This window comes from Silurus aristotelis (genome assembly GCF_946808225.1).
Source record: "Silurus aristotelis genome assembly, chromosome: 11".
Lineage (NCBI taxonomy): Eukaryota > Metazoa > Chordata > Actinopteri > Siluriformes > Siluridae > Silurus > Silurus aristotelis.
The window spans coordinates 1,810,748-1,832,268 of NC_139584.1; the positions used below are offsets into that span (position 1 = coordinate 1,810,748).

The 21,521-nt window shown below is 42.2% G+C and overlaps 1 protein-coding gene across 1 annotated transcript in view; it reads left to right on the forward strand.

Moving 5' to 3' along the window:
- Positions 1-21,521, forward strand: part of plxna3 (plexin A3) — a 171,513-nt gene that overhangs the window by 86,413 nt on the left and 63,579 nt on the right. Inside the window, exons 6-8 of the mRNA XM_083554849.1 lie at positions 8,786-8,909; positions 11,190-11,346; positions 12,927-13,026. Coding sequence (XP_083410975.1) covers positions 8,786-8,909; positions 11,190-11,346; positions 12,927-13,026 — 381 coding nt within the window. The remainder of the gene's footprint in view (positions 1-8,785; positions 8,910-11,189; positions 11,347-12,926; positions 13,027-21,521) is intronic.

Genomic DNA, 21,521 nt, shown 5'->3' on the forward strand with positions numbered 1-21,521 from the left:
TCCTTTTCTTCTATGTGTGAAATATGAGAAAAGTATCTGAGCCACCGAGCAAAACCGTACAGTCAGCAGTCCCGTCTCTTTCTCTTAACAAAACGGAGTTATCTAGACGTAGATGAAACATCACAGGAGCATCCACTGTTCGAGTCGTGCAAACTTTTCTCTCCGCCCTGTTACCCCCCACCCCCCTCCTCCTTACCCCCCCTCCCTTTCTCGCTCCATACCTTCTTCCTCATGATAAAGATCTTTAATTAAGATGCAAATCTGGGACTGATGGAATAATTAGCGTGAGCCTGCGCCGCGCCCGTCTGAAAAAAAATTGACATTTGTTTGCATATTAATGGCGTATCCCCAGACTTTACGTGACCTCGTGACAGCCGGCACACGCCGCATTTAGCACGTGAAGCAAAACGCGAGCGAGAAAAGACATTCAAACCGATAAAAAGAAAAATCTGTCCTCGCTCGTCCTTGTTTCTGGGACGCAAAATATGGATGGGAGGAAGAAGAGCAGGATGAGGAAGAGGATGGGGAGGAACAGGATGAGGATGAGGAGGAAAAGGAGAATGTGGGAGAGGAGGAGAAAGAGGAGGAGAAGGGTGTAACATGCTCGTTGTGGTTCTCAGCTTCGAGTTCTGCTTCCCTTTCAGTCCGATGACAGACGTGTGAATGGGGCGGAAAAAAGGAACGAGTCAGTAAAATGGGGAAGTGTGACGCCACATTTGTTCATTCATCTGTGCAACAGCGGGGTCACAAGCTGAGAGCAGACTGAACGCAGGAGGAGGGAGGGATGGAGGGAGCGAGGGAGATGGATGGACAGATTTATCCAGATGGAGAAAGCATTTAACCCTCATGTTCTCCTCTGGTCCTTGTCAACCCTTTTAGAAGTCATCATTTCAGCACATCTTATGATTCTTTCTTTTTGGTGTGAACCTGCGCTCCAAGGAGCAGCTTCTGGAGTCGTAACATTTACATTTTATTCATACAACTGAGCAGTTATGAGGTTAAGGGCCTTGCTCAGGGGCCCCTTAGAGGCAGCTTGATGTGGCTGGGATTTGAACTTACTTTAAATCACTTTGAATCCAAAGTCTAATGCCTTAACCACATCCCAGTGATGTTAGAAAGCTGGGGTCAGAGCACAGGGTCAGCCATGATATAACACCCCTTCAGCACAGGGGGTTAAGGGCCTTGCTCAGGGGCCCCAAGAGTGGCAGATTGATGATACTGGAGCTTTAACCTCCAACCTTCCTATCAGTAACCCAGATTTGGTACAGATTCTTTACAGATTCATTGACGATTCAGTACTGATTCATTACAGATTCAGTGACGATTCGCTACAGATTCAGTGATGATTCGGTACAGATTTATTACAGATTCAGTGACGATTCGGTACAGATTCATTACAGATTCAGTGACGATTCGGTACAGATTCATTACAGATTCAGTGACGATTCGGTACTGATTCATTACAGATTCACTGACGATTCGGTACTGATTCATTACAGATTCACTGACGATTCGGTACTGATTCATTACAGATTCACTGACGATTCGGTACTGATTCATTACAGATTCACTGACGATTCGGTACTGATTCATTACAGATTCACTGACGATTCGGTACTGATTCATTACAGATTCAGTGACGATTCGGTACTGATTTATTACAGATTCAGTGACGATTCGGTACTGATTCATTACAGATTCAGTGACGATTCGGTACTGATTCATTACAGATTCAGTGACGATTCGGTACAGATTTATTACAGATTCAGTGACTATTCGGTACAGATTCATTACAGATTCAGTGACTATTCGGTACAGATTCATTACAGATTCAGTGACGATTCGGTAAAGATTCATTACAGATTCAGTGACGATTCCGTACCGATTCATTACAGATTCAGTGACGATTCCGTACCGATTCATTACAGATTCAGTGACGATTCGGTACCGATTCATTACAGATTCAGTGACGATTCGGTACAGATTTGCTGAAAATTCTCGAAAGATACGTTGAAGATACAGTACTTAAATAATGCCAGGCTGCTTCCCTGGCACTTGTTGGGGTGTGTGTGTGTGTGTGTGTGTGTGTGTGTGTTGTGAAGCCTGTTTGCTGCACCCCTGGGGATATCACCACACACTGTTGCCATGAGAGATGGCGTTTTCAATTGTGTATGAGAGATAGAAAGATGGAAAGAGATGGGGGGGGAGAGAGAGAGAGAGAGCGAGAGAGTGTGAGTGGCAGGGAGGGGGCTTTGACCTGTATTCCTCTCTCTTTCTACTCCATGTTGTCTTGCCTTTGTGTTCAATTCCCCCTGGGCTCTTTAGTCTCTAGCCATCATGTTAGCCAAGCCAGGGCACAGAGAGAGAGGGTGGGGGGGGAGAGAGGGATAGGAAAGAGGGAGGGTACAGAGGGAATAAGGAAGGAGAATGGGGGGAAAAGAAAAAAAACAAAAAAAACAAAGTGCACCCTGGGAAATGGTCTGTGTCCATGGCAACGAGGGGGAAGTGGAAGATGGATTTGCAGTGCGATTCAAAGCGGTCCCATTTGGAGGGTTTAGCTGTGTGTGTGTGTGTGTGTGTGTGTGTGTGTGTGTGTGTGTGTGTGTGTGTGTGTGTGTGTGTGTGTGTGTGTGTGTGTGTGTGGTTATCAGAAGTTTCTCCCCGCGTCTTCATTATTGTTCTATTAGCATCTCAGGTTCATAACGGCCGTGCTCAGTGTACCTGGCTTCAGTACACACATGCGCACACACACACACACACATACACACACTCAGTACAGTGTAGTGTGTGTCTGAAGGATAATCTTCTAATCAAACCACCGATGGAAAGTAACAGCTCCTCCAGCAGGACGTTTGGATGTGAAAGAAGAAATTCGAGCATTCTTGCTAGACTTTTCAAACCTCAGAATTGTGAGACGATCTAAAAACATCAGGCAGGTTGCGACCTGATGTTCCTGCAGAATGTTTGATTAATTTTCACAACGTTGAGTTGTAAGATCTACACAAGCAGAAGGCCACACAAGGTTCCTCTGCTGTCACAAGAAGAACGTGTGCACAGCGATGGCCTCAGATGGGAGAGGAACCTTTTTTTTTATTTTATTTTATTTTTTTATCCACATTTAAAACAAAACCTTGGTGTTGGTCTCAACCCAGTAATAAATGCATCAGATTGATCTTCAGTATGTACCAAAATCTTGAGCAGATTCCAAACCGTGGCATTGGTTTTAAACCAGTAATGAAACTTTGGTGTTGGTCCTGATCTAGTAGCACCATTTCTAACAGTAATAAGTCCTCTGTTGGTCTAAAGCCAGTACCAAAACTTTGGTGTTGGTCTTCAGTTGGTACCAGAACCTTTGAAACCAACATAAAACCAACACCAAGGTTTTAGTTCAAGCTTGAGACCAACATCAAAGTTTTGGTCCAGTTTGGAGATTAGTTTTTAATGCATTAGACTTTGGATCTATGACTGATGGTCAAAAGAGTCCCGGTCACACTGAACTGCCACTCCTGGGCCCCTGAGCAAGGCTCTTAAGCCCATATCTGTGTGTAAATAATAAATGTAGAAGGTTCCTGGTTTAGTTTAGGAGGTTGTTCTGAATGAAACAGATGAACGTTCACCTTTTGGATGACTGACAGCATCTCCACAAAGAAGTGCAGAAAAGTAAACCAGGATCTGATCAATACTTCACACTCGTAACTAATCAGATCCGATTGACTCGGGGACGGCTGGTCTCCAGCATTGATCAATTAATGCACTTAATCGATCCCCTCTCTTTCTTTCGGAGGTATTTTTGTCTAAAGTCATCAAAGACGAGTGTGTGGAGATTCCCCCCCCCCCTCTTTTTCATTCGAGAGTTTGAGGTGACCCATTGGTATAATGAAGGAACTCTGTCACCTGAGGAGGACCATCACGCCATTGGGGCCACTGAAGAAATAAAGAAGTGATAGAATTCCAGGAACCTGAATTGTAACTGGTTGATACGAGCGAAAAGTGGACGAGTTTCTCAATTTTGCAAGATGATTACACAACTGTCCTTACTGCGGACTGATGGGGTGATTCGGTTCAGACCGCTTAATACAATGTTTTTATACCTTGGACTGAAGGTTAACACTTGATTGAAAGCTTTTATGGGATTTAGCAACATTTCTGTCTTCTGCTTTCCTGCTAGTTTTTCCTGCTAGCATAAAAATATCGCTAATGTAATTCCATGCTGCGGTGTAACTCCAACTTCGATCCTATCTAATAAAAATTCCAGGCGTCTCATAAACTACGAGCACCTCTCAATCTGATGTAACGTTTCCTATCCAATGTGCTGTAGATGGTCCTTTGTGCGTTATCGGTTTTTCCAGTCCATCTGAAAACCAAACGTTTACTGGTTTTTATTCTTCGGGGGGAAAAAGAAAAAACAATCGTATAATCATTCTTTTTTTTATCCTCGTCGAACAAAAATAAAAAGCCGTCCTTGAAAAGTCGTCGGCACCCTCCCTCTTTTTTGAGCCCACTGATCTTTCTCCAGACGTTAAGCTCCTCAGCAGTAGGTCACAGTGGCGTTTGTTAATGTTGTCACTGGCGTTTTTCCACATTAGCGGCGCGAGATGACCCCTCGCTGGGAAAACAGCGCGCTCGACCTCGCATTAAGCAACGTTTCCTTTCAACTCGCGATTCATTAACGACGTTAAAAGCAAGTTTTCATTGAAAGGGAGGCTGATGAATGGCAGGTTGTTACTCGTGTTGCTAAACTCGGCGCCGCCAGTCACCGAACCCAATGTGATGTAGAAGTGTGACCGTCTTTATGTGGGATTATAAATGATCGGAATGTGCAGACGATTTTTCGAAATCGCACGTACATGAGGTTTGAAGGGCTTTCTCCTGGCGGGACTTCATCCTTTTTATAGAAGGAAGGAAACCTAACCCGTCCAAACATCTGACCAGGAACCCCCTCTTTTGTAAGAACCGATATACTTAGAAGCAAAGGTCGGCTGATTAATCGGAAATCAATTATTAATTCAAATATTGAATCAATTAATAGTTGATTGCTGGAGCTGTCAGCAAAAATCTATACTGATAGTTTTTCCGGTCTGCTGTTGTTACTAGAGCGGCCTCTAGAGGCATATCACTGACTCCACATGCTGTTTGTTTTTACACCTGAGACTGCGTACTGCACGGAGAGCGCTCGATTATATCATTATATTTATTAATTAATTAATATATTCATATATTAAAAACTGCGTTGGATCCCAGTTCAAACTATATTATACTTTATTTTGCCTAAAGTATCGGGACACCTGACCTTTTTCAACCAAAAGTGGTTCTTCTCCAAACCAAATCCACAAAGTTGGAGGAACATGATTATATCAGATATCCTTGGATGTTGAAAATGAAGATTCTCCTCAACTTGAACAAGGAGACCCAAAACCTGTTCCAGCATGAAGCTCAATGAAGATATTCTTTCCATGGGTTGGAAGATGTGGAAGATCTCCTGCTGTAGAGCTCCGAACCTGTGAAAAATCTTGAATGGGATGAATGTGAATTCAGTCTGCACCCTCTTCAACTCTCCTACATCAGTACCTGAGCACAAATCTCCACAAAATCTAGAGGAACATCTTCCCAAAAGAGTGGAGGTTACTATAAGAGTAAATATAGGAATGAGATTACCAATCGTATGGTCAGGTGTCCACCAACTTTTGTTATAGACCCTGAGACTGATCTGGGTCACGCCTGGTCGGCTTCAGTCATCTCCAGTCATCATCTCTTCGTTTCTTTCTGCTTCAGCGTCTGGAGACAATGAGCACACCTCTCAGGGAGAACAGACACTTATCACAAATCACATTGGTGCGAGTTCACCAGGAAGAGGAGCGGAGTGTAATTGGGCGAAATCTCATTTTGAGTGTGTGTGTGTGTGTGTGTGTGTGTGTGTTTGAGAGAGTATGGGGGAGGGGTACTCGATCTTTGAATGCGGATAAACGTACAGACGTGCCGTCCTGCTTGCTCGGTTCCTTTTAATTAAAAAAGCAGTCGTTCCTCAGACATATGGATGTAATTAGAAGTAAACAAATCATTAAAGCAGGCAGCCGCAGTACAGACGTCAAAGAAGAACCGAAGCAGCCGCCGGAATATAAAAAAAAAAAAAAAAAAACGAGGACATCCGAAACCCGATGCCAGCGTTTCACCTCCTAATGTGGATCTCCATCAGACGTTTCCATGACGCCGAGTGGGAACACCTCACGTCTTGTTTGGCGTCTGACGTCTAGTCTTTTTCTTTTTATGATTATTATTTATTTATTTGTGTTTGAACACAAAGTACTAAATCAGGACGCGATCCATTTTCGCCTCCCACATTCCACTCGTCGTGTTGATTTATGTAAATGAAGGATTACTATCTCTGGACCATGTCCTATTTTCCATCATCAAAAGACTTCCAGTGTTGGTGTCAGTATCAGCTGGAAAAGCACAGCCTTCATATATACAGTACAGACCAAAAGTTTGGACACACCTTCTCATTCAAAGAGTTTTCTTTATTTTCATGACTATGAAAATTGTAGATTCACACTGAAGGCATCAAAACTATGAATTAACACATGTGGAATTATATATGGAATTATATACATAACAAAAAAGTGTGAAACAACTGAAAAATGTCATATTCTAGGTTCTTCAAAGTAGCCACCTTTTGCTTTGATTACTGCTTTGCACACTCTTGGCATTCTCTTGATGAGCTTCAAGAGGTAGTCACCTGAAATGGTCTTCCAACAGTCTTGAAGGAGTTCCCCGAGAGATGCTTGGCACTTGTTGGCCCTTTTGCCTTCACTCTGCGGTCCAGCTCACCCCTAAACCATCTCGATTGGGTTCAGGTCCGGTGACTGTGGAGGCCAGGTCATCTGGCGCAGCACCCCATCACTCTCCTTCTTGGTCAAATAGCCCTTGATGCCTTCAGTGTGACTCTACAATTTACATAGTCATGAAAATAAAGAAAACTCTTTGAATGAGAAGGTGTGTCCAAACTTTTGGTCTGTACTGTATGTATATATATATATGACAGACAGACAGACAGACAACAAAAGTTTGTGGACACTTGAGCATAAGATTTGTGCTTCTTGAACATCAAATTCCACATTCAGTCTCCATTTACTCTTATAATAATCTCCACCCTTCTGGGAAGATGTTCCTCTAGATCTTCTGAAGATTTGTGTGATTTTATTCAGCCATAAAGAAGTGTGTAAGTAAATTCCGGTACTGATGAAGGTTGAGGTGAAGATGCCTGGGGTCAGCGTGAAAAATTCATTTTTAATAGGCTTGAGGATCAGAGCTCTTTAGCAGGAGAACTTATGGAAAGCAGATCTCCATGGCACTGGCTTTGTGTGTCCTGCTGGAACAGGTTTGGGTTTCCTAGTTCATGTGAAGGGAAAATTTCACGCTCCTGCATGCAAAGACGTCCGATACGATGGTGTGCCTCCAAGTTTTTGGTGAAGAACCACAAAAGTCAGGCCTCCTAATAGTTTTTCCCTGTAGAATGGTGAGTATGAAGGGTTGTGTCTCCTGTCATTAGTATACTTTGATGCGTATTAGGAATCAGAGCCTGTTGACGAGGTGATTGACGTTTCAGGAAGAACGTGAGGAGACCCGTAATGTCGCTCCGAGCTTTTTATCGCGTCGTCTCGGCCTGAGACGTCTCCAAACGTATGCAGGGAGAAAAGGCAATTTGCAAGTCATCAGGAACCTTCACCCAAAACAACACACACACACACACACACACACACACACACACACACACGTGAAGCACATACGTCCTTCTCAGTTCATCTGCCCAACACAAACGTGTGCAACTTGACTCCAATTAACACGTTTGAGGAACGTGCAGCGTTATGAATGTTTTAATATCAGACTACTGCATCTGATCTATCTATCTATCTATCTATCTATCTATCTATCTATCTATCTATCTATCTATCTATCTATCTATCTATCTATCTATCTATCTATCTATCTATCTCTCTCTCTCTCTCTCTCTCTCTCTCTCTCTCTCTCTCTCTCTCTCTCTCTCTCTCACTTTCTTCTTCTCCTGCGTTCTCTTTACCTGTCTCTTTCTTCTTTTTAATTTCTCTCTCGTTCTATCCCTCATTCTGTCTCTCTCTCCCCCCCTCACGCATTCCCTCTATCAATCTATCTTTCTTCCCCTCCCCTCCTCCTCCCTTTTTTTTTCTCTCCCTTTCTTTCTTTTTCTGTCTCATGTTTTTTTCTTTTACTCATTCGTAAATTTGCGATCACTCTCTCCCTCACACTTTCTTTCTCTTTCCCTTTCCCTCACGCATTTCCTACATCCCTCTATCTTTCTGTCTCTCTCACATACTTTTTTTCTCTCTCCTTCTTTCCTCCCCTTTTCTGTCTCTCACTCAGTTTTTTTTTTTTTTATCTCTGCTGACTCTCATTCTTTTTCTCTTCCTCTCATTCACTCTTTGTCTCATGCTTTTTTCTTTCTCATTAATTTCTCTGTGTGTCTCACTAACAAACTCTCTTTTTTTCCTTTCACTTGCTCACTCTCTTTTGTCTTTCACCCGGTCTTACTTTCTTTTCTACCTTTCTGTCTCTCACGCTTTCTTTTCTTTATCTCACTCTTTCTCTCTCCCACTTCTCTGCCTGATCTGTCTCCTTTTCTTTCTCTTTTCTCTCATGCATTTTCTCACTCTCGCTTTCATTCATAGTTTTTATGTCTCTCCATAACTCCCCCCTGATATCTAACTGATGTCTGATATCCAACATGCACGTTTTTCCCTCCTTTCATGTTCAGGTGCTCCAGGAAGGAAGCGTGTGAGAAATGGGAGCTTCCTCAGCACTTCAGTACGGAGCTGAAGCAGTGCGTGGACATCACCGTCACACCTGCCAACATGTCCGTCACCTCGGCGTCCACTCAGGTAAGGACACTGCCAGATCTTTAAATCAAGATCAGGACGAGCAGAAGCTCTCAGAACATCACAAAGAACCTTCAAGCTGAACACAGTTCTTCGTGTTGTTCGGTGACGTGGAGGACACGTTTTTTTCTCAACAGCTTCTGCACATATTCACTGCCCATAGCTATCTATCCATCCTGATCATCCAGCATCTATCCATTAATCCATACATCCTTTAGTCTATTCCACCATACCTCCATCTGTTCATCCATTCTTTCAGCCATCTATTAATCCATCCATCTCTCCATGAATCCATTCAACCATCTCTTCAGTCATCTGTCCATTTATTTACTAATCCATATATTGTTCCATCTATCCATCCATCCATCTGTTCATCCATTCATCCATTTATTTAATAAATCTGTCCTTTAATCCATTAATTTGTCCATCCATTTATTAATCCATTCATTGATCCTTTCATCTATTTATCCATCTGTTCAGCTTTTCATCCAGCCATCTATTATGCTATCCATCACTCCATTAGTCTAATCAATTATTTCTCTATTCATTCATTTATTTATTTTATCCATATTTCCAACAATCCATTCATTTGTCCATCCATTTATTTATCCATCCGTCCATCTATTAATAGATCTGTTCTTTCAGAAAATTTTTAAATCCCATTTATCTATTCATCCATCCATCCATCAATCTCTCTATTTAATTATCCATCTATTCATCCATCCATTAATCTCTCCATTTAATTAGCCATCTGTCAATCTCTCCATTTAATTATCCATCCATCCATCCATCTATTCATCCATCCGTCAATCTCTCCATTTAATTATCCATCCATCCATCTATTCATCCATCCGTCAATCTCTCCATTTAATTATCCATCCATTCATCCATCTATGCATCCATCCGTCAATCTCTCCATTTAATTATCCATCCATCCATCTATTCATCCGTCTGTCAATCTCTCCATTTAATTATCCATTCATCCATCCATCTATTCATCCATCCGTCAATCTCTCCATTTAAATATCCATCCATCCATCCATCCATCCATCCATCCATCTATTCATCCATCTATTCATCCATCCATCAATCTCTCCATTTAATTATCCATCCATCCATCTATTCATCCATCCGTCAATCTCTCCATTTAATTATCTATTCATCCATCCGTCAATCTCTCCATTTAATTATCCATTCATCCATCCATCTATTCATCCATCCGTCAATCTCTCTATTTAATTATCCATTCATCCATCCATCTATTCATCCATCCGTCAATCTCTCCATTTAATTATCCATTCATCCATCCATCTATTCATCCATCCATCAATCTCTCCATTTAATTATCCATCCATCCATCCATCTATTCATCCATCCGTCAATCTCTCCATTTAATTATCCATCCATCTATTCATCCATCCGTCAATCTCTCCATTTAATTATCCATCCATCTATTCATCCATCCGTCAATCTCTCCATTTAATTATCCATCCATCCATCCATCTATTCATCCATCCGTCAATCTCTCCATTTAATTATCCATCCATCCATCTATTCATCCATCCGTCAATCTCTCCATTTAAATATCCATCCATCCATCCATCCATCCATCCATCCATCTATTTATCCAGCTATTCATCCATCCATCAATCTCTCCATTTAATTATCCATCCATCCATCCATCTATTCATCCCTACATATATGCATGTATTCTTCTACCAACCCATCTGCCCATCCATTTATTCATCCATACATCTATTCATCTGCCCATCCATCTATTCATCTATTTATTTATTTATTTATTTATTCATTAATAATTGATCTATAAATTTATTCATTAACACAGTGATGTATTTTAATCAGTGATATTGTGATAAATCAGAGACAGAAGCAGCACAGGATCGTGTTTGACTCATTCGCGGGTGTTTATTACCTCATTATTAGTTTGAGTTAATGGTCCAGGTCCTGACTGGGCTGTAAAATATAAACATAAATCAATATAACAAAAATATCTAGCCATCAATATGTAAGATCTAGAAAACGTACCCCTACATTTGCAACTCATGAGCAGATTGTTGTATGTATTTACTGTAACAGGCGGCGGTGGATTTTACGCCTGTTTGAGTGAAACTGATGAATCGGATAAAATTGTCTAACGCTTTGATGGATCGCGGCTCTGCAGCGGTTTTACAGTGAACCTTTCACTCGTATGTCTCATTTGAAGTCCCCTCACTTCGTGTGTGTGTGTGTGTGTGTGTGTGTGTGTGTGTGTGTTTGCTCCAGCTGAGTGTGAGGTTGGCACATGTTCCGAACCTCTCGGCAGGTGTGACCTGTGTGTTCGAGGACCTGAGCGAGAGCCCCGGAGAGGTGCTGCCTAAAGGACAGATCCTGTGCATGTCCCCGTCACTGCGAGACGTCCCGACGCTCTCACACGGATACGGTGAGACACATGCCCACACACACCGAAATCTTCATCATGCAGCAGCTGAACTGAGGGTTTGTCCCGTATCCTGAACCACAAAACCTTTAATACTTTCTAAAGGTTTTAGATTTATATAATAATAATAATAATAATAATAATAATAATAATAATAATAATAACCTCCAAAAAATAATGAAATGCCCTAATATATTTCCTAAAATTAAAAAAATAATATTTATTAAAAGAATTCTTAAATAACAATATATAAATGAAAAGAATTGTAAAGTGCGACTTGTTAATAAATACATAGATTTTGTGCAGTTTGTGGAAAATTTTATTACATTTTGCACGTCTACTTTTTCCATTTTAGGAAAAAAGATCGGGTGTTTTATTGTTGTTTTTGGAGGCTATTGCTATTATTATTATTATTATTATTATTATTATTATTATTATTATTTTATAATTATTTTTACAGGCGAGGTGAGAGCTCTAGAGCAGGACATCTTTTACTCCAAACCCATGTGAAGCATATCTTCATGGAGCTGGAACAGGTTCAGGTCTCCTAGTTTGAGTGAAGGGGAAATTTCATGCTCCTGCATCCAAAGATGTCTTATACGTTAATAATTGTGTGCGTTCAAGTTTGTGGGAACAGTTTGGTGAAGAACCGAATGTGGCTGGGAAGAAAAGGTTGGGTGCCCAAATACTTATGACATAAAATGTGTAAGTATACAATCCTTCGAGTCCTGAATTCTGTAGAACAGAGTCTTTGTGACACTTTTTGGAGAACCGGACGGACGTGTTTATGGAGGTGAAATGTCATTGTGGAAACTTTGAGGAGATGCGTGGCGTCCCGTAGCGACCTTCTTTTTACCAGAAAACTAAACGAGTCAGCTGATTTTTCGTCATTCTTTTTTTTGGTGAGGTGTTAACAGTCTGGCCTCGTTAGCAGGATCCTATTAGACAAACCGGAGAGTGAAGTCGCCTACGGCGTGTTAAACGTCTCTCACGTTTTTCTGTGTAGCACACGTCTCTAACACACACACACACACACACCTTGCACGCTGCAGGTGTTAATTTATACATCGCCAGCTTCATTCTTGGCTTTTAACATGTAAGAAGGAAAAAAGCGCATTAATGGAAGTTATTTGTTTAATTTGATTATCTCCTCGGCTGGTCCAGAGGTTCTGAGAATTCTTAAAAAAATAATAATAAACCCCCCACAAATGCACGAGTGCTGACCTTTCCGTCGTTCCCCTAAACCTAATATTTCCATTAAAGACAATCACGGCATGTCCAAACGGAAATATTACGCCAATTATGGTGATGTGGAGCGCGCAAGTATAATTGGAAGACCAAAAAAAATAAAATTGAGTCATTAGCGAAAAGCAAAGGGAAATGGAAGTGTGTGTTTTTTCGCTCGGAGAAGGAGGGAGGAAGCGGATAAATGCGGCGACAATCAAACGTGTTCGAGGCTTGGAGCGCACGGGCAGGTAGGAGGGGTAATTAGCGTCCGCCTGCTGTTTGAAGCCGTAACCGCTCGTTTCCTGTACTAATTACGCTGACCTGTACTCTTTCTTCCCATCCCCTTTTCTGTACAGGTGACAAACGAGTGGTTCGACTGTCGCTCAAGTCCAAAGAGACCGGGCTCAAGTTCATCACCACAGATTTTGTCTTCTATAACTGCAGCGTCCTGCAATCGTGAGTATTCGGGATCTTCAGCTTTATTATTTTAATCAGGTGTCGGATCACTTAAAATCTACAAGGGTGTACCTCAGGGGTGTCTTTAAAGCCCGGGGTTTTTTTTTTGCACCGGAAGTGTTTGAACGAACCTTTTGACATTTCTTCTGTTTCTGCTGTACATATTCTTTATTTATTTATGTTCTCCATAGTTCTCTTGCCTACAAACATTGCAGATCCAGATTTCAGATTCCTTCATGGTGTTATTGGTGCTTTTCAGGTGTTTGTATTTAGAGAATATTTTCTTTAATTGAATAAATTACTTGTACAAAAGTATTGGGACTTTTCAACATTGAGACCCAAACCTGTTCCAGCATGATGATGCACTATGCCAGCTCCATGTAGATGCGCTTTCCATGGTTTGAAGTGGAAGATCTCCTGCTATAGAGCTTTAACCCTATTGAACATGATATATTTTTCGCATTGACTGTACCCCAGACCTCCACCAGTACCTGACTTTACTAAAACCCTCCAAAATTTCGTGGAGCATCTTTCCAGAAGAGTGGAGGTTATCATACGAGTAAATGCGAACTACAAGTGTAGAAAATGATAACATTCGACTGGGTTTGTTTGTTTATGCTCTCGGAAGCTTCTGAAGGGCCAAGAAAAGAAAAGTCAATGTCTGGGTTTAAAAAAAAACAGGAACGCGAGCACGTCGGCTGCTCACAGCTCGAGTTTTTAAATAGCGGAAAAACTCGAACTCGCCGACCTTCTGCCTTATGCCACAGATGCAGAAGTTGGTTTTGCTTAGTCACTAATGATTAATGTCTGGTCTAACGGACCCTAATTCCAAATTTTGCTGAGGAAATAAAAGAAATATATAAAAAAATTTAATCGTCGTTAGGCGAAGAGTCCGCCGTCCTGTACGCAGCTTTATTATAACGAAAGAGAGAGTCTATTAGACATTATAAGATGATTTAAAAAGTCTATTCATAGATAGTGGAGTTCCAGTTATTTCACCACCAAAAATTAAAACATCTGTTAGTTATTTTTTATATATATATATATTTATTTATAAGATATAAGATGTACAAAAAAACATAAAACACACACTAATCAGACAGACCGACAGACAGACAGACATCTTTCTCAGGACGTTCTTGTGACCAGGTATCTTCTTCACGGCCCAATTCTGGGTCACGACCTGATGGAGCTCTAGATTTATCACACAGTCAGTTTTCTTTAACATAAGTAATATTTTTGTTGTCTGATTGGTTTATAGAACTTTAGGTGATAATGCAGGTGTAGGTGTGAGATGTTACAGGATGTTGGTGCACGATGTGGAGGTGAAGAACGGCCCGGAGAGCATTAGAATGGTGGAAGGCTTCACACCTAACTATGGATTTTCACCTTAGAGAGAGAGAGAGAGAGAGGGGGGGTGTGTGTGTGTGTGTGTGTGTGTGTGTGTGTGTGTGTGTATCGCGTACCTACAAGTAAAAAAGCTGTTGGTGTTAGCTCCTGTTGCATTTATTTATTGATTTATTTTTTTAATTGGAACTTTTTTCTTCTCCAGTTCGTCTCCAAATTCGTTTTTTGTGCCTCAACCTATTTCTCAAATTTAGCGTATTCAACATCTAATCAAAACAATCCAATCAATGGTCACAGGTGTTTATAAGCAACCCAAACATTTAGAACGCTGATTCAGCAACTTTTCGGCCAATCAGAATCATGCATTCAGGAAGTCATTTGCATGTTTCTCTACGTTGCTTTTGTGGCGATGACCTTTCAATGTTTTGAGGCTTATTTTGAGATCATTTTCCGACAATTCTTCCGGAGTTCTTCTGCTCCTGTTGGATGTGTGCTGCTCAGGTTTACCTGCACGAGGTTCAGATGTAAATCCAGTGATCGGTGCTGAGGCATCGCTCTCTCTCGCTCGGCTAAGGGGAGGATATCAAGCGCCACTTAACTGGCAAATTACACCCTGCTAGTGCTCTCATCCCCTGCTCAAGAAATCCAGCGCCTCAACTGACACTGAGTAAAAGGTCCTGCCTCACTGCAGACCGCCATCAAATGAGAGTAATTGGCTCCGAGGTGCGAGTGGAGAGCGGGTAAATTGGAGAGCGCTCCAGTCTCACGCCTCTAGCCGTAATATCCGCACACGCTCGGGCAAGGTTGGCGTGAAATAGAAGCCGGGATTGGCTCAGAGAGAGACGGAGAGAGCCTGAGGTGTGGTGTCCACAACACACTCGTGTATGAATGAGAAGGATCAGCCTTGATCCACACACATGCTTTTGAAAAGGCTGGAGAGGTGTGAACACGCCTCAGGCTCGGGACACCTGCAGACTCTGGAACCACGATGATATTTTGGCGAGAACGCGAAAACGGTTTCATCTGGAAAAGTTTTGGCACATTGATGAAGCTTTGGAGTGGAGTTCAGAAATTAGTTTCTTTTAATTAAGCGTGATGGCTAGTCATGGTCCATGTTCTTCATGACTGAATATTTGGCTTGAAGATGCTGGAAGTGTGTGTTTGTGTGGGGGTTTTTTTTGTGTGTGTTTTTTTAAAGTTTGTTTTTAGCCCTTTCAGTTGGGACTCACTGGTCAAATTTGTTGGACTTCTATTCAAAAGGTCATGAGTTCAAATCCCAACACCACCAGGTTGCCACGTTCAGGCCCTTAAGCGAGGTCCTTATCCCTTAAGTGCTCTTTTGGATAAATAACTGCAAGACTGACGAATGTAATGAACACGTGTCTAATCAGGACCTGTTCCACTTTTTTGTTGCGTCTGCAATAGTAAAAAAATAAAACAAAAACTAAATTGTCTTGATTTTGAAACCTGAATTGTTGCGGTTATCATTTGTCCTCATGCAGATCGAAATTTGCATAAATAAGAGCTTGTATTATCAGCATCATTAATATTCAAATTTTTATTTCGGATACTGTTGAAGAAAGATAAGATTCTTATTCGTGTCACGTCCATCTGAAAAACGGAGAACCTGCTGGTCTGGAGAGAAGATCTGGATTAAGATTTAAGCACTGTGGACTTCACTATCCATCATTTAGAGTTGAAATTGTTATGATGTTATAGACTCTGGTGTGCCTCAAATTTAAATGTCCTACAATCTCATATATAAATAAGTATATGTAAGTATATATATATATAAATCAGTCTTGGATCATTTCATGAAGATCTCAAACATTCCTGCAAACATTTTTCTGTGACTTATGTCCTTTTCTCCGTCCCCCCTGTTTAAGGAAAACACCTCCGAGACTTTTGAGGCCATTCATACATTCATGGCTTAGGCCCGGGGTCCCCAATCTTTTTTTCTCTGAGGGCCACATTATTTTTCAGTTTTTTAATGAGGGTCGGTCTGGAACAGAAAATGCCACGGGCCGGAATTGATTGTGGAGAATTTATTGTTATTTTAAAGTGTTTATTTTGCCTCCTAATGCTTGATTAGTTTTTATTTTGTTCTGCGCCGTACACCCAAATATGCTTTACTTTAATTTTTTTTAAGAGCCTATAAAAATCGCATTATTACTATCATAATGAAATTTTTTTCTAAACACATTGTTTCTTGACTAATGAGAGCCATTTCTTTGCATTAAACAAAAAATGTAAATAAATCACTTGTGCAGCCTTCATTCCGAATCAGCTTTTCTCTTTCTGAGCCGTTTGGACATTTTGTGGTCTTTTTGAATATTCTTTAGATCAAGAAATTGGAATAATTAGGCCACATTCATAACTCAGGGGGAAGTTATTTAAAAGCCAACCTTTTATTTATTTATTTATTTATTTATTTATTATTATTTTTTTTTATCAAATACACATCTGATATGAGTAAAACATATGTAATAATTAATTGTTCAGAAGGCCGTTCCAAATGGTGGGGGCTGCAGTTTGGGGACCCCTGGTTTAGAGAGGTTTAGTTTGGATTTCATTGTGAGATCTTTAAAAGGTTTGATGGAGCAAAACCGAAAATGGACGAACAAACGATGATAATGCAGTTCCAAAAAACTCAATGATCATTAATGATTATTCCTCAATATAAAAAAAAAGTCTTAATTTGCTCTTATAATGAGCTTGACTCTTCTGGGAAGATGTTCCACTAGATTTCTGTGGAGCTTTGTTCTTGTTCAGCCACAAGGATGTGTGCTGGTAAAGTCAGATACTGTTGTATGTGAGGTGAGGAGGTCTGGGGTGCAGTCGATAGGGTTGGAGCTCTATAGCAGGAGATCTTTCACCATAACCAACCCATGAAAAGCATATCTTCATGGAGCTGGCTTTTGGTTTGGGTCTCCTAGTTCAAGGGAAGGGAAATGTTGAAGCATCCAAAGACGTCTTTTGCAATTGTGTGGGAACAGTTTGGGAAAGAACCACATGGAAAAGTCAGGTGTCCTGATGGTATTGTCCACGTAGTGCAGTTCTCCACTACTACGGTATCAAGCCTCTAAACACGTGAGCCACATGTTTAGAGGCTTGATACCGTAGTAGTGGAGAAACGAGGGACTGGAGGTGGTTGTTGTGTTTAAGAATAGGAATCGGAGGGAAGGGTGTGTGTGTGTGTGTGTGTGTGTGTGTGTGTGTGCGCGCGCGTTTGGACCGGGACATTGTATGGCCGCTTTGTTATTCAGTGCAATGGGTGGAAAACCAGCTGCTAATCCCCAAGGCCAGAACCTCCCGATCATTTCAGGCTTCTTTCAGCGCCGTGTTCCACCATCGAGCAGCGCCGAGTACGTCACTTAACACAACGAGTGAGCACAATCGTACATTTGGAGCGGAGCTTTTTTTTTCTTCTCTCTTTCTTCTCCACGACCTATTTAAAGTGTTCGTTTGTGATTAGCATCGGAACGGCAGGGAGATGCGAACCTGCTCACGAAAAGATCCGCGAGAAGAAAGACGAAGATCGAAGATCTGCTTCTGGCTCGATGTGTGCAGGTTGTATTTCGGAGTATGAAATGACCTCGTGTTCTGAAACACGCACACATTCATGTGTTTAGGATCATTTAAAGCCTGTGAAGATGCACGCCCGGTGCTACATGCACACGCTTTCGACCCGAGTGCGCTTCACGCAGTCACGCAACAATCAATTTTTCCTTCGGCGAATGTGGAAACGGGCTCACGTGAATCCGACGAACGGGGCTCGCCTGTTGCCATGGTAACGCGGCTCCAGAGCGGAGCAGAGCAAGGCCCTTCTACCTTTTTTTTTTTCCCATCCAGCCCTGATCCTGTGGCAGCTTTCCTCCACTAACAAAAGCCCCCTGTGGGAAGCGCTTAAACACCGGACTTCATTTTTATTTCCCAATTCTTCATCCGATAGCAAACTCCCTGACCAAACAGACCCCCACCCCCCAAGCCCATCACACCGCCTACCCCTCCAGAGCGCTAACGACCACCTGAGAAGAGAAAAGTGGGATGTGTTTGAGTTCCATGCTTTCTGATAGATGAACGTCATTCTTAAACAGAGCATCTTCTCGAGCATTTCCACGTGGAAGCTATAGTAGAGCGGCGTTACGAAACCTCTTATGTAAACCTCCAAAGGAAAAAAAAGAAAAAAATTTCCCCCCTCTTCCTTTCATCCTCCCAAGCATCTGTTTGTGAGGATTGCGTCTCGGTTTCTGGTTCACAGCGTGTATTCATTAACCAGCGTGTACTTCGGGACGTCAGAGCTCAACCTAGATTTGGAAAAGCAGGAGACTTGAAAAATGCAGTTGCACTTGGTCCTTATTGAGATTTCGTTGCAGGCTTATTGATATCTTTATGGAGAAGCAAACGGATGAACATTTATTTGTCTCAGCACTAGATCGATGCTGAAGTATCTGCCAGGATGATGCAGTTCTTACAAATAAAGGAATTTGCTGGTATGGGAAGGTGGAAGCTCTGGAGTTCAGGCTCTGGGTTACAGGTTGGGGGTTTGAGTCAGGACCTTGGACTGAGCCCTGATTTTAACTCCATTAATCATCATTGGGGTACATAGGAGTGGTACCCCAGACCTTCCTTGCTCAGCATTAGTACCTGGTTTAAGGGGTTAAGGGCTGTGCTTTAGGGCTTAACAGTGGCAGATTGAAGGTCTCAACACATGACCTTGAAAATCATAACCATAAAAAATAACTATTCATCGACCTTTGCAGCTGGTGCACTCACATGGGTCCACATACGTATATTATAGAGCACAGTGAATTCACTTCTTTGCATATCCCTGCTTGTTCAGAACCTGGGGTCAGACCGCAAGGTTAGCCACAATACAACCCCCCTGGAGCACAGAGGGTTAAGGGCCCTGCTCAAGGGCCCAAGAGTGGCAGCTTGATGATACCTGGGCTTGAACCCCCGATCTTCCAATCATTAACCCAATAACCACTGAGCAACCACTTCCCCTATAAGTGACCATGAAGGAAGCCTAGTTTCTGTTTGTGCCAAGTTCATTGTTTGTAGCCTCTGGGTCAGTCAATCCAAGTAAATGCGTAGGAGATGTGGTCCAGGTCTGTACTCGTCAGCCCCTTGTCAAGAAAGCGAGGTATAGGATGAGTTGTTTGTGCATTTTATATCTCAATGACAGTGTTTGGCTCGGGGCAAAGTTGACATAAGATCATAACACCGTGTCAGCTCACATTAGCTGATCCAACACTCTGACACTCCAGGATAGAGAGGCATCCTGGATCAGAAGCAGCACCATTTTTCCTTCATGCTCAAGGTCACATCCCTGCACTTATGCATGTCAAGCCGTGCACCTGCTGGTACACAATTAGCTACTTGTCCAGCGCTGGGTTTTCCCCAGTGTGTCCCTGCTAGCACCACTTGTGCCTAAATAAAGTGGGAGACACTGCGTTTTTTATCCAGGCTCAAGATATCGGAGCGGCCTTTTTCACACGCACACCCAGACTGCCGCTTTACCCAATCGCCTCATTTTTAAAAATGCAACTTATTAATCCCGAGTATAATGCGCATTCATTCCGGGGAAAAAAGTGAGCACGGAGCCGGCGTCCAGATACAGGCTCTGCAACATTAGCTTGGCCTGTCATAATCCAGGCGTTATTTCGCGCCTGAGCAATCCTTCCGTCGGAGATATTGAGTTTGCCACCCATCATTGTGGGGGTAGAGTAATACTCTGTAATTCTGTAAAGAGCACGAAGCAGGCTCACTCTCACTGCAACCGTCTCGAACATCTCGGAGAGCAATGGAGGCGGGTGTTTTTTTTTCTCCGACCGTCAGAGTGCTATTAGGAAAGCGAGAGAAAGAGCATGAGAGCGAGAGATACATTATTCTGAGCAGTGCAGCTCCGGGGTGTAATGTGCTCCGACTGCTGAGAGCATTCTGAGGGGGGATTTTTTTTTTTTTTTGAAGCACATCCCTGGAGGGAAAGATATGATTAGTATGGGAGTAAGTGTTTGCTCCCCGTGCGAGCGCCGAGTGCATGCTCCCAGTGCTTACTCCCATTACAGAGTCCAAGTGGCGTCTCCACACACCTTCGCCAAATGTTTTGTCCCCATATAGTCTGTAAGTGTGTTCTTCATCCCTATAGTGTGTGTTCGCGATGCTTGTGTGTTCCTTATACATACTCTTTAGACAAGTGTTACGTTCTTGTCTCCAAGTACATTCCTCTCATGCACTCACCAGCTGTAGGTTCATAAAAAAAAAAAAAAAAAGGTTCCTCAAAGGTTCCTTGGGGAAGTATGGGTTTATTGCTTCCTGAAGCAAACCCTCTCTGGGAACCTTTTATTGTCAGGTCAGACATTGAATCTCCAAGACTTGGCCTGGAGCGTCCATCCATGGGTTTGTATATATTGCGATTAAAAGGACGTGCTTTATATCTCGGCTGTGAAACACCTGGTCCAAAGTTGTTTTGGCTGCAAGTACCAAGTGTTAAGCAAGGCTAGGGAGAACCTGATGACCAGACACTCAGGGTTCAGTACCTGTAACGTGGCAAGAAACAGAAAAGGTTCATTGACGTCAAGACTTCTGAGTGAACGACCCTGCTCTTGGAGATTAGCGCGTTGTTTGCTCCTTTTTTTTTTTAAACATACTAATAAGGGCACATTTGCGAGTGGTTTGATGTATGAGAGATACATGTCTTAAGAGATGTCTCAACTTTCTTGAGAGCAGTGAAGGCAGTCCGTTGCTGGTCAACAGGATGTGGGCTCAAATCCCCACTTCCAAGCCAGCACTGTTGGTTTTGTGAGCAAGACCTCTAAACAGCAAATGAACCAAAAGGGGGGTCCATGCTTCACAAAGTCCTCAGAACCCATACAGTGTGTGACCTCCTTGTGTATTTACAACAGGAATGGGTTTATTTTTAACACGTTCTCCTACACCTTCACTTTGGTGTCTAAATGGTTTCCAGCTGCATTTTGCCTTTACAGTGGAACCTCGGAGCTCACAAGGGTTAGGGACCAAGACCGGTCGCGAGTTCCGAATTTTCGCGACCTTTTGATACGCCCCTTCCAACCCAGTAAAAACCCAAAGAACACTATACGAAATCGATTTAAATGAGTAAATAACACTATTTCACACCATAACAC